The sequence below is a fragment of the Triturus cristatus genome, chromosome 3_1, assembly GCF_964204655.1.
Source record: "Triturus cristatus chromosome 3_1, aTriCri1.1, whole genome shotgun sequence".
NCBI classification, from domain to species: Eukaryota; Metazoa; Chordata; class Amphibia; order Caudata; family Salamandridae; genus Triturus; species Triturus cristatus.
This window is the reverse complement of record NC_140583.1, coordinates 847,258,659-847,271,552: the sequence shown is the minus strand read 5'-3', so window position 1 is coordinate 847,271,552 and position 12,894 is coordinate 847,258,659. Positions and strand designations below refer to the sequence as shown.

General features: G+C 41.5%; 1 protein-coding gene across 2 annotated transcripts in view; it reads right to left on the bottom strand.

Moving 5' to 3' along the window:
* Positions 1-12,894, bottom strand: part of ATF2 (activating transcription factor 2) — a 443,302-nt gene that overhangs the window by 291,822 nt on the left and 138,586 nt on the right. For both annotated transcript variants that reach the window (XM_085645248.1, XM_085645249.1), the window contains exon 7: positions 2,555-2,733. In XM_085645248.1, coding sequence (XP_085501374.1) covers positions 2,555-2,733 — 179 coding nt within the window. The remainder of the gene's footprint in view (positions 1-2,554; positions 2,734-12,894) is intronic.

Here is a 12,894-nt window from a genome sequence, read left to right as displayed (position 1 = left end):
CCGCTGTCAGCACCGGGAAACCCAGTTGGGTAATTGTGCGCTTTATAAATTTTCTAAATAATAACAATAATAACTCTGGCTCTCATGCCCCTATGTAAAAATGCGAGAAAATGGACAAGGGGGGCATGCAAACCCTTAAGTATCAACATGTGCCATAGTTGCGATCGATTCACACAGTTGAAAGCAGCACTTCAATCCATAAATGCGATGTATAAAGGCACAAGTTTAGCAACGGTGTACTTACCTATTATTAGGTTCAAGTTGGCACATTCTTCAATTGTCCCGACCTTACTTCTAAATCCATACTGAGGGGGGATACAAGATTGACTTTGCTTGGGCCAACTCCTGAATCCTATTATAAATAACACGCCCCAGGACTTTTACAGTTGCATCGATCAACGATATTGGTCTATAACAACTGGGGTCTTCTCGATTGCCTTTCTTAAATATAGGGACGATAATAGAAGTGCGCTAGGAGTCCGGAATATCTGTGTGAGGCAGTTTAATGAACACATTGGTTAAAATGGAGGATCAAAATTGAGTATTGAGTAAGTGCAATTGGTACTCCATCAGGCCCCGAAGCTTTACCGCCCATACTTTGGGAGTGGGCCTCTTCTACCTGCTCCACCATAATTCTAACATCTTTTAGCTTTCTATTATCTATATTGGGGGACATAAACATTGCTGAAAAAGTCCTCCCATGATTCACTAGTGATATGGCAAGAAATCGGGGAGACAGTCAGATTTTTACGTCTCATGCCAGAAACTGTGGCCCAGAAGTGCTTGCTGTCCTTCATATTAGCTGCTTGTGCTAGTGTCTCCCATTGATCTGTGAGAACCTGCTGCCAGCGCTTAGCCGTAACAGCCTTATAGTGTTTCCCCAAGGCAGTGATTAATACTAGGTTTCTGGGCTTTTTCCCTAGTGCTATTTTATATCTTGGTTAACTGCTGTGCAATCATGATCAAACCAACCATGTAGCTTAGTAGTTCGGTATAATGGTTTAAGAAGAGTGTTTTTTATGCCTAAACAAAGTTTGTTAAAGGCACCCACTATGTTGATAGCACTATCCTTTTCTGATAGAAAGACCTCCACTGATCTCCTGTTCCCTTTCACAATTTTCTCTAAAGTTCGAACAGGGTCGCGCATTCTCCATACCAGATTTAAATTATCCGTTTTGGGTTGAAGATCACAGGCCCCTATCTGCCTCTCGTAAACTTTCCTTGGAGCCATTAAAAAGAGAGCCTCAAGTGGATTGTGGTCACTAAAGGTGGATTCAACAAATGACCCAAAAAGCAAGATTTGTTCTAGGCTCCGGGTGATAAAAATAAAATCAATTGTGGAGGGAGACCCTCTACCTTTATAAGTTGGTGGAATGATAACATCTTTCCCTTCAGTTACCATAGTATCTAATAGGTCGTAAGATTCCACTATCGATCCCAACTCCTGACTTCTGTGGTCTAGCCCCCCCCTGTGTATTCCCCAAAGTATTTCTACCATTACGGAGGTGTGCGTTGAAATCACCAGCTAGGCAAAGGTATAATCCCTGGCCCTGGGTAATAACCCTGACAGGTAACTAGGTAAGAAAGTTAGTTAATTCTAAAAATATTGGATTAGGTACATTATTAAAGTCATTGGTATAAACGTTTACCAAGTAAAAATGTAAATGGGTTTTTCAACAGAGCACTTGAAAGCTACTACTAGCAGTCTCCAAAACCTCCACGTGACCACCCAGGGCTATATTCAGCCATACTGAAAATCCACCTGATGCATGACCAGAATGGAACCAATGGCAGGAATATTGTAGCATTGGTACCCGTCTAAAAAAGTGGGTACCACCTCCCGCGTCTCCTGTAGCATAATTATATCATAATTTTTAATAAAAGAGAGCCATTTTGGCACAAATAGCTTGGAACGAATCCCTGCCACATTCCAAACCCATAATACGCAACCTGTTGTCCAGAATAGGCTGCGTGGTGGTGATATGAGTAAGCTTCTTTGTAAAATTAGGCAAGGGGTGTGCAGGGGCATATCTGCAATTATATTCATACCTTCTGACCATATTATCTTTTCCTAGGCCGCGATTACTATACTTCCCTAATGTGCTCCTCAGATATTAGGACTCCTTTCTAAACATCTGAAATTTCTCTTAAGTCACTGTAGGCCTGGTCATTCTATTCAGATGTTAATGTTAAATACCAATACTGAACAAAAACCTAGTCAGGCAAAGGAACGAAATTGCTGCGGCAAAATCAGAAACAAAAATTAATTAAAAAAAAAAAACAATGCTCCAAACACGCAGAGCAACCAACTTATCAAAGAAATCAACATATATGGGGAATAAGTGGAGATGACAGTGTTGTAACAAATAGGAAAGGGGGTGTACATATGGGAGAGCAGCCATTATCATCTATTTAACTACTTAAAAATAACTGAACACCTTCTTAACTCGTCACAGAATAAATTGGTTAATAACTTTTTGCACTGACAAATAAAAATAATTGGAATTTTTGATTAATGTGTGTAAGATGTCCTGAGTCATTCTTCATTACTCACACAATTGTCCTATTTGAAGGTGGAGCTTGAGTGATAACAGTGCTTGACGTTGGTGACGGGGTTGCGTGCTGAATGATAACACTTGAATCGGAGCTTGCCAGCAGCACATTGGGAACCTGTAATGATGTTGGCCGAACAATGGCAGGTGTGGGCTGTGCAGGCGGTTGCAATGGTTCCTCCTTTAGGCATAAAAATACAAATTTGACTTTTTAATTGAACCACAAATACCTGGTAAAATAAATGTTTTTTATTCTATAAACAGGACACTTCATTGAGAAAAAACAAATTATATATGTATGTGAATGCTACATAATTCCAGTTTCATTCTCTTACACAATTTTGACTATAACATCACCCCCAAATTATTTTAGAAATGTAATATCATGTATTTCATGCTTGGAAATATTATATGGTAGGATTACATCCTTCTGTCAAGTTGTCTGGAAAAATAAATCTTCCCAAATCTTCCCAAGCAAACCTCAGTATGCACAATTACAGTACTCTATTTAGAGCATAATTCCCTGTACCTGCAATAAAGAATATAAGAAAAGAAATTTGAGATTTTCTATTTACAAAAGTACAAACAGCAATATGTTAAATTCATACCATCATGAGGCAGTCTTGAATCCCCAGACACCAATCACCACCTAACTATTGGAATAAAAGCCCCCCATCCAGTTTCTATTATGTCTTCCCAAACTCACCAAATATGGCTCCGTGCAGAGCTGCGGGCGGCTTCTGGATTAAGTGTGGCTCTTGGCATAAGGTAACTCGTATATGTTGCAGGGGAAAGGTTGGATACTGAGGGGCAGGCCTACTAGCCCGAGGACACTGCACACTTTGCTGGAGGACTGTGGAGTGGTCTGTTTGGGTGTTGCCTGTAGGAGCAGTTGCCATAGAGTCGACAGTCTCTTTGTTGCTGGGGCTGCTCTTCTGGGTCAGTATTAGCAGGATCCGCACGTAGAGGGTCAGCGCATCCTCAGAGTGAGAAGCAAGCCACTGATTTTGGTGCATGTAAGTCACCACTGAGTATCCACTGCTTTAATTTATATGTTTTAACTATGTCAGAGTTGGGCAAAGCCAACTGGTTGGATCTGTGCAGGGTGGAAAGTTTGCATCTCATTGTTTGTTTGACAATGGAAGGACAGATAAGCTCTGAGAGGAAACATGTCTATTCCTCTTTCTCAGAGGAGGAGTCAATTCCTCCTAAGAAAAGCAAGTCTTTGACATCCGCTACTACATCTCCAGGTTTGCCTTCTCTGATGAAAGTTTCAGAGGTGCAGGAAATGATTGAGGCTGCAGTTTCCAAGGAACTAGGAGTAAAGTTCAAGAACAAGGCTAAAGGTAGCAAAAGTATCAAAGTCTGGTGGTATGTGTTCTCCAGCTTATTCGTCAGCGTCAGATGCGGAGACCACCAGTAACTCCTTTCCAGGCAAATACATTAAGAGAAAGGAGGGACCTGAAGTTTTGTGGCACATCAGTGACAATCTGGAGTTCCCACTGTTTGCCTCTTCTGAAGATGCAAAAGGTATTTTCTGCAATACGATAAGCAGCCTCTTTTACCATGCCTTTACACAAGAAGATTAAGGAGTTGATATTTGAGGAATGGAAAGAGGTAGGCTGTGCCAATGTTTCAAGATTTTTACAGAAAAAGTATCCACTGGAAGAATCGGAGGATAGTCTTCCGCATAATTTGAAAGTAGCTGCTGTTCTGGCTGAAAGGAATTTCGATTGGCCAAACCTCCCTTAACCCTGAGAACTGTTCTCCAACTAATGCAACAGACAAGATGGAAGAGAACACACTGAAGAAGTAATTTTCAGCAACTAATTTCTCTATTAAAGCTGATACTTACTCAGCATGTGCAAAACAGTCCCTGGTGAAGGACTTTGAAATGCTGGCAGTCTTAATTCAAGAGGGCACAGACAGTGCTAACTTCTTGGTATTGATGGAACAAGAGGCCAAGTTTATAGCCAATATATCCTTGGATTTGTTGGAACCTACTGTAATGGCAGCAGGGTCTGAAGTGTTGGCAAGAAGAAATGTCTGAAAGATAGACTGGGAAGAATATGCGTCAGAGAAATCAGCCCTGCTAAAGATTCCTTTTGATGAAAAGAGGTTATTTGGGGATCAGATGGGTACAATGCAATGATTACGAAAGTGTTTAAAGACAGGAAGCACATCGTACCCTATAAAGGTAAGTCTTCAGGGTCTGAAAAGTCTTGGGGTTGTTCTTTATATGGATCTTAAAAGAATGACGCAAGGACTTTTTTTTATCAAAGGAAGAAGTTTCAACCCAAGAAGCTGTGGCAAAGAGTGAGTCAACTAACTAGGCTGGTTCTTCCAAGCAGAAATCATTACAATTAACCTTCCTTATTCAACAACAGTGGGTAGAATAATCCAGGACTTTTTCCATGCTTGATAGAAAAACATATCACATATCCAATCAGTAGGCATTGAACATTGCCAGAAGAGGTTATCACAGACTTCGTAGAATCTTCTCTAGACTCATACATACTTCTGTTCGAAGAGAGGCTGTCAAGCACAAAGCACTATGGAAAGGAATTCATACTTTATGGGGCAAAAGAGCCACTGTTCAAATATCTCAAGAACAGCAAGGCAAAGGAACGTATTCAATTCTGTTCTTGGTCCAAATGTCTTTGGGATCTTACATGCCAGTGTGGGACCTAACGAGGTTAAATTCCTGGATTCAAACCATCCACTTCAAGATGGGAACTCTATAAACCACCATCATCATGATAAACTTCCAGGACTTTTTCACCTCCATAGACCTTCAAGATGCTTACCTCATATTCCAATCCAGGAAGAATATCAAAGGTTCTTGCAATTTAATGTGGAAGACCTTCACTTCAAGTTTAGGGTCCTGCTCGTCAGGCTGGAGTCTGCACCAAGAACGTTCACAACGCTTTTGGCTCCGTAAGTGGCTCTACTTAATCAAAAGGGAATCTTCCTTCAGCTTTAAATGGACGATTGGTTAATCCACTCATTGTCAGAAGAGATTTTAGAACAACAGACAGAAACTGTTCTCGCAGTGCTGCAGGAACATTGTTACTTGATAAATTGGGAAAAATCACACCTATTACCATCTCAGGACCAATGCTTCATTGAAGAAAGGTTTTAGATGTGGGATTAGTTATTCTGCCTTATTTTCAATCTCTGTGTCCCAATCAGTTCCAAATTGAGCTCTTTGTTGGAGAACCTACCCACAACAATATTTCCAGTTTTGTTGGCCGGGTTACATCTCCAGTGGATTATGAGATATATCCTAGTCAATTGGAACACAGTACCTCAAATCCCTCTGAATACCCTGTTTCGCATGATGTGAGATGAGATCTGGCATGGAGGTTGGACTCTGAAAATCTGTTTAAGGGAGTTCCTCTATCTCCTCCCTCTTCGGAGATTTACTTATTGGTGGCAAAATCATATATCACCAAGCAAGGAGGAATGAAGTCTCTCTCCCTAGCCAAGATATCAGATCAATTTTTACATTGGAGGAGAAGAATGTATGCCCAATCTCTGCAATCCATATCCAGGGGATCAACAATGCTATTGCAGACATGAGCAGGGTTCTTACGACTTCTCTGAATTTTTGTCACCTTTAGCATCTCCAAGTCTACATCAGGAGACACTCTCAAGGCTCAAATTAGCAGCCTTGAATTGGAGAAGCTGGGGGTGACGAATAGAGGCTTATTAGAGGAGTAACCTTTTACTCTGCAAGCATCTAGAAGGGCATCAACTCTGAAATCATACGTCGACATTGGGGATTATTTAGCCAATGGTGTGGTTGTAATCATTTCAATCCTCAGACTGTTGATTTGCCTCACATGCTTTCTTTCTAACAGGATAGGTTTCCCTTAGGTCTTAGAGGAACCAGATTAAAAATTCATTGGGCAACAAAGTAAGGCTTTTAAAGGTTAGTGGGAAAACCTTTCTGATGAGGAGAGTTTGGTGTTTAAGGGATTCGATAACATATGCCCTTTGCCTCCTCTGCTGCTTCTCAATAGGCATCTTTCACTCGTTTTGGATGGTTTAAAAAGTGGACTCTTTGAACCACTGGAATCGGTGGATGTTTAGATCTTTATTCGGAAGACCTTCATTTTGGTAGCAATAACTTCTGCTAGGTGGCTAAGTGAGTTGGGGTTCCCTTTTTGTAGACACCCATTTTGCTGAATTTTTGTGGAAAGAGACATTTTCCATCCGGCTCCTTCTTCTATATCCAAGATTAATTTGGCCTTTCATAAGGAACAGGAAGTATTCTGGCCCGACCGAGGAAGAGATTAGGCTCCATATTTTGATGCAAAAAGAGCTCTTCTAATTTATTTAGAGAAGGTTTCTTCCTTTAAGGCTTTAGATGCGATTTTTGTGAATGTTGGTCCAGTCAGGAGGGGTGCAGAGCATTCAGTCTTTTCCCTAAGCAGATGGGTCAGTGTTTGATTTTCTTAGCTGATAAAGCAGTAGGTCAGCTGTCGCCTCTGGGAGTTCAGGGCAGGTCCACGAGGGGGATGTCAGCATCTCTGGCAGAATCTCTGGCAGAAGTTCAGGGAGCCTTGATGGAGGAAATCTACACACCAGTCACCTGGGCGACTCCCTCTACTTTTGCTAATTATTACGGTATTGTACAAGAAATGTGTATAAAGGACATTTTTGGTTCCAATGTCTTGTTTCAAGTTTTGATTTAAGCATGCAACTGTAGTTGTTCTGGAATTGCTTTGGTATGTCTCATATTCAAGCGATGGAGGGACAAGGAGGTGATGCTCCAATTACTCCAAGTCCCGCTCCCTCACTTTGATTCATAACTTTAATTCATAACTTCCCTCCCAGCCTGTCTTTTACGGGCCAGCTAAGTATGGTTTCATCTGGGCTTTATACAAACAGGACAGGTGGAGGGCCTTTTTATTTTCAATCGTCATGTGGTGATTGGTGTCTGGTGAGGCAAAACTGCCTCATAGTTTTATGAATTAAAGTGAGGAAGTAGGACTCTGAGTAGTGCAATTACCAGTAAGTAAACTGAGGCATTTGCATCATTAAGGGCAAGCTTCTTAAACATTTTTTTAAAGTCTTTTTATTAAACATAAACGGGCTTCAGTTCAATACCCATATACAAATGACATTTGAGGAGAGACGGCCGAGACAATTACAAAGATCTTAGAATGTACACGTCGGCGATTCCCACCATGAGACAACCCCCTTCCCTCGTCGCAAACTATAGCATCAGGTCTCCCACATTAACACATGCCAATTCACAGGGCTCGCATCAAACGTCTCTATACTCGGCCCAGGCACTCCACATCTTTTCTCCTTTGCGAGGGCGGCTCTGGTATATAACCCGCTCCGCCCCATAGCACCAGTCCAGGTCTTTCTTCCAGGTTGTAAGTGTAGGGGCTGCCCCTGCTCCCCATGCTCGGGCAATGTTTCTCTTGGCCACCCCACTTGCAAGGGCCAGCCAAATCTTGGCCCATTACGGCCACGTCGTTTCTCCAGTCACCCCCAGGATGAGCCACCTTGGGTCAAGCGGGACACTCTCACCCACCACCTGTGTTATCACACGTGTTATGCCAGTCCAGGACGATTGAATCCTGGGGCATGACCAAAGTATGTGGAAGAAGGGCCCCACCTCGCCACCCCCCCGTACGCATTCATCGTTCTCACAGGTGCTCATTCGAACGTACGCTATTCGGGATGCATAGGATCTATGAAGGATACGGAGCTGAATCAGTCCGAACCATGCCCTTATGGCTATTTCCTGGGGTGTCTGCAGTGCTTAAGCTTCTTAAAATTAACCTAGGATCTCTCAATGAGTAGCCTTTTTTGGATAATCAAGTTAACAAGAGGTGATGACTTTCCTCCACGAATGTCTCACAGCGGATAATGAATGAATGCCAAAACAAAGACTACTAAGAAATAGCTAGAGTGCAGGATCAAGCTAAGGTGAAAGAGAGGAGTTAAACAGAGTGAGACAAAATTTAGCACCAGACATTGATGTAGAAATGAGACTCACATTCAAAGGTAGCGTAAGGAGTAATCAAATCCTATGGCGAAGGCAGAACACTTCAAGTCATGCTTTCCTTTATTAACTACTAAATTCAGCCACAGCATAAAAACATTACATTTACCAACAAACGCAGGGAAAATATATAGTACATTACAAAACAACTGACCAAGTATAGTTAAAAGCAGTCCAGGTGCATGTCTAAGGGACCATATTTACCTTTTGTTGCTGATCTCCATGTTTCATATTCAGATAATGTATATGCTATTGTACAAATGTAATTTGCTTGTTCAAAACACACTGGCTCTCACCAAATGTTTATCTGGTTCTTGCTCATTTTAACTGCATGTGTGGAAAATGATTTGATATTTCCTTTCTTTCAAGTGTGTGCCCATTGCTGAATTTGTACAGCCAATGGTCCCATTGTGCACCTCTGCTTGTGGCTATGTGCATGGTAGCTCCTATCACTTGTAAGTTCCTCCCAGATTTCCAGCCTGGAGAGAATCTCCTGTGCCTTTGGAAGGGCTGTAAAATCACAGAGAAAAAGTGATGGAGTTCCATTGATGCAGCTCACTAAGGAAGGGACATGATTCATCAACATTCCAAGAAAAGTACTCTCCTTGGTACTCTGAGAGAAGTAATACAAAACTCCATAAACACTGGTGCTAGCTGTGCATAGCTGAGTTTTTTCTTGAAAATCATTTTGCCTCTATAAAAAGCCCCAACCCATTCTGTTGCTTAAAAGAAGCTAACAGAGTGATGAAACCAGTCAGAATTAATATTTCTGATTCTGCAAAAGCCATAAAATTCACAGTTGTTTGCCAGTGTCTTCCTTTCCTGTTTAGGTGGTCAAGAGTCTGCACTGATAATTAAAAGTTGCGTACCTGTAATCATAGTTCTCTGCCAGGAGAACCCTTATCAGTCATAAGAAGTGAATTGTCCCATCAAAGCACAGGATCATGAGCACTTTACAAAAGAATGCACATACAGAATGTGCAAAGCTATACAGTAGGAAAGTGTGCTTAAACAGTGAAAACAACTGTCAAAAACTCCCTTTGTAGCCTATTAACAGGCTAAAGCTGGCCAAATGTATTTTTCATTAAAAAAATCAAAAACAATGAATTAAAACATTTAGGCCCACATGCATCAAAGCAAAAACCGGTCGCAAACGGGCAGATTCTCAGAATCTGCCCCTTTGCTACCGGTATTTTTGCATTTGGGATGCATCACCCAAATGCAAAAATTGCAATTTAAGTAATCTCTAAATTGCGATTACTTAAATTGCTATTGCATTTAAGGAATCGCAAATTGAGATTCCTTAAATGCAATGCATGAAAGTAAAAAAACTAGCGATTTCGCTAATAGGGGGAGCAAATTACCATGAAGCTGAACTTCATGGTAATTTGCAAAAACTTTGAAAAATGTACTAAAGTGCATTTTTCAAAGTTCCATTTTACACACACACGTGCCCTTAGGGCATGTGTGTGTGCAAGATGTACTCATATGCAGATTTCAGGGGTGCAACAGGGTGTCCTTTTGACACCCTGGCACCCTTGAAATTGCATTCTCAATTTGCGATTCTCTAACTGAGAATGTCTTCCCATTCATTCCCATGGGCCTCTAGGCCCTTAGGAATGAATGGGGAGGTATTCCTTAATTGCGACTCGCAATTTGCGAGTCGCAATTAAAGAATGTTTAGAAATCGCTATTTTTTAAGCGATTTCTACATTCATAGCCTTTTGCTATTTCTTATTTTTTGCTAATAAGGAATCGCAAATGGCATTGTTGATGCATGTGCCAGTTAAATAGCAATTCAAAACAAAATAGCAAAAAAGTGATTAGAAATATCTTCCATAAATCTTTTTTTTTAAAGGAAAAAGAAAGGAAATATAGGGTAGTATTAGCTGGTAGGCAGCTATGGGCATGGAAGTGAAAGCTGGCACTGCCTTCTCCCTCCCATCATGTCCCACAGGTGACAAGTCAGTTCTTTCTTCCAGCTTTTTGCAACAGGATCCTGGAGCACTCGCCTCAGCCTTTTTTGCTATTTTCCTTCTGGAACGTTGCCAAACCTTTTTCAAACGATTTCACTTGATGTGCCTAGAGACTAATAGTGTGTGTCACCTTTTTCTGACAGAAATGTATTTTTCCAGTTAGAATGACTTCACCTTTTGTGAAGTGCCTTGCCTGTGGCAAGAGAAAAGCCCTCCTCTAAACCACATCTTCTAAGTATAGTGCTTCCCAGATGATGGGTCTGTGTATTTGTGGATCTCCGAAAATCGGGGTTAAATATATGTACAAGGACAACTTAGCTGGGTGTGTCCATGAGAGAGAGAGAGAGAGAGAGAGAGAGAGAAAGATAGAGAGAATAACTATTGTGTAGTGTAATGAGTCTGTAGTATCTGGAGTTGAGCGGTTTTAAGACCATAATTACACTTATAACCATTGTATTGTGTACATCCTATTCACCTCATATTTGACAGCAAATAATGAGGGGCTTTGAGCTTAGTGCCAATAAAGGATTCCATAGCTCACACTTTCAAAGTACCTCCAGTGAAAGGTCCTTTCAAAAGTCTAATGAACAGGGAGGAGAGTGGGTTGTTGCATGTGAAACTATAAAACATACCAAGGTTGGTGAACTACAGTTACGACTAAGCAACTTTCTTCCTTACCACTGGAATGTTCATAGAAGCATGGATAATGATGATTATGTAAAAGAGACACAATGATGGAAAGCAGAAGGGATGCTCACCTTAGCTGAAAAGGTTCACAACCACCGTCTAATCTACTGCTACTTTAGCTTTTGCCTGAAACAAAACAACAAGGTGGTAGGACTGCATGAATAAATCTCATGCACTGCTGATCACTCGGGCAGCAATCCAGTCCATTGTTTTCACCCACTATGCCACACTAGACAGAGACCAGCCATATGCAAATTAGTCTTGGTCATTCTCCAATAGAGACAGTGCAGCCAAAACTGTCATGCCATGAACCCTCCAGAAGGAATCAAAAGGAACCTCAGAGCGGTTTGGCATTTGTAAGCCTCATCAATAAGATAGAGCTTCAGTCCTGTGGCACAGTGAGCATGGGACCCAGTAAAAGGTTTGGAAGCACCCCCTGAGCAACAGCTGCCTCAGATCTTGCCTGGACATCCAAAGAGTAGTGCAGCATGAAGTGCGGCATGAAGGAACAGCAAGATCTATACATTGTGACCATGCAGAGGTCTATAATCAGAACTTGGGTGAAGACAGTTGCTGTCAGAGTCACTGGTTTGTATGCTAACTGTTCCTCGAACAGGCCTTTCGCAGCAATTCACATTTGATGCATTTCAAACGATTACACATTTCTAGTCTGATTTTTTAACAACTTTGTCCTGTTCATTTAGAATTTAAGACACCAGTTAATGTCCAAGTGTACAGAGTTTGCTGTCAAGTGTTCCTCAGATAAATAAAAGAGGTTAACAACACTATATACTGTTGTAAAAAAACAATAGAAGGATGTGGGCACTTTCATAATGAGGTGTGGTGTTGTTTTAAGACCAAATGAGTTCCTTTAAAATTCAGATATGGTTCTTGGACAGTAAGGCCTTGCATTTCACTGGCTCTGAATGTAAGTGAAGACAGCCTAGAAGCACCAAATAAACCAGGCTGCGCTTTGAGGCCATTTTATTTACAAGTACTTGCTAAAGTATTTGTGTGTCCCTGGGAACACAGCCTAGGCCGTCGGGGAGGGCACACCAATAGTTTGAAGACATTTGCTCAAGGCACACCATCAGCTCCTCTAACGGAAAGTGCAAACTTCAGGTAATATCCCCTCACTTCTAGGAGACAGGGGCTGTCACGCAGATAACAGCACTTGTTTCACAGCTAATTCCCTTCCTTGGTCATAAGGAACTTTGACATGGAAAAAAGAGGAGGGGTCTAGATCCCACTTTAATACACATTTTGCAGATAGGAGATGCAGATCTACATCAGCTTTCCTGAAGCAGCAATCGGGACAGACAAAGGACAGGTCCTGCCTAGAAAGTGTATAACATTCTAAATGCTGCAGTGACACTGCTGACCCTCCATCTACCAAATGTCAGTAATCGGGAAGAATTAAATCAGCATCTATTTTCTATTACTGAATTTCTAAGCAGAGTCCTGTCTCCGTCCTCCTTTAATTCAGTTTCTGGGTCTCCACCCACTAGACACATGGCATGCAGTCAAAACACACCTAGAGATGCTGTATCCACCTTCTATTGTGTACCATGCTAAATCATGGGCCATCCAAAATATATTCCAATGGCTTCAAAACCTAAACTCTCAGCACACACATGTGTCACACACTCGCTGC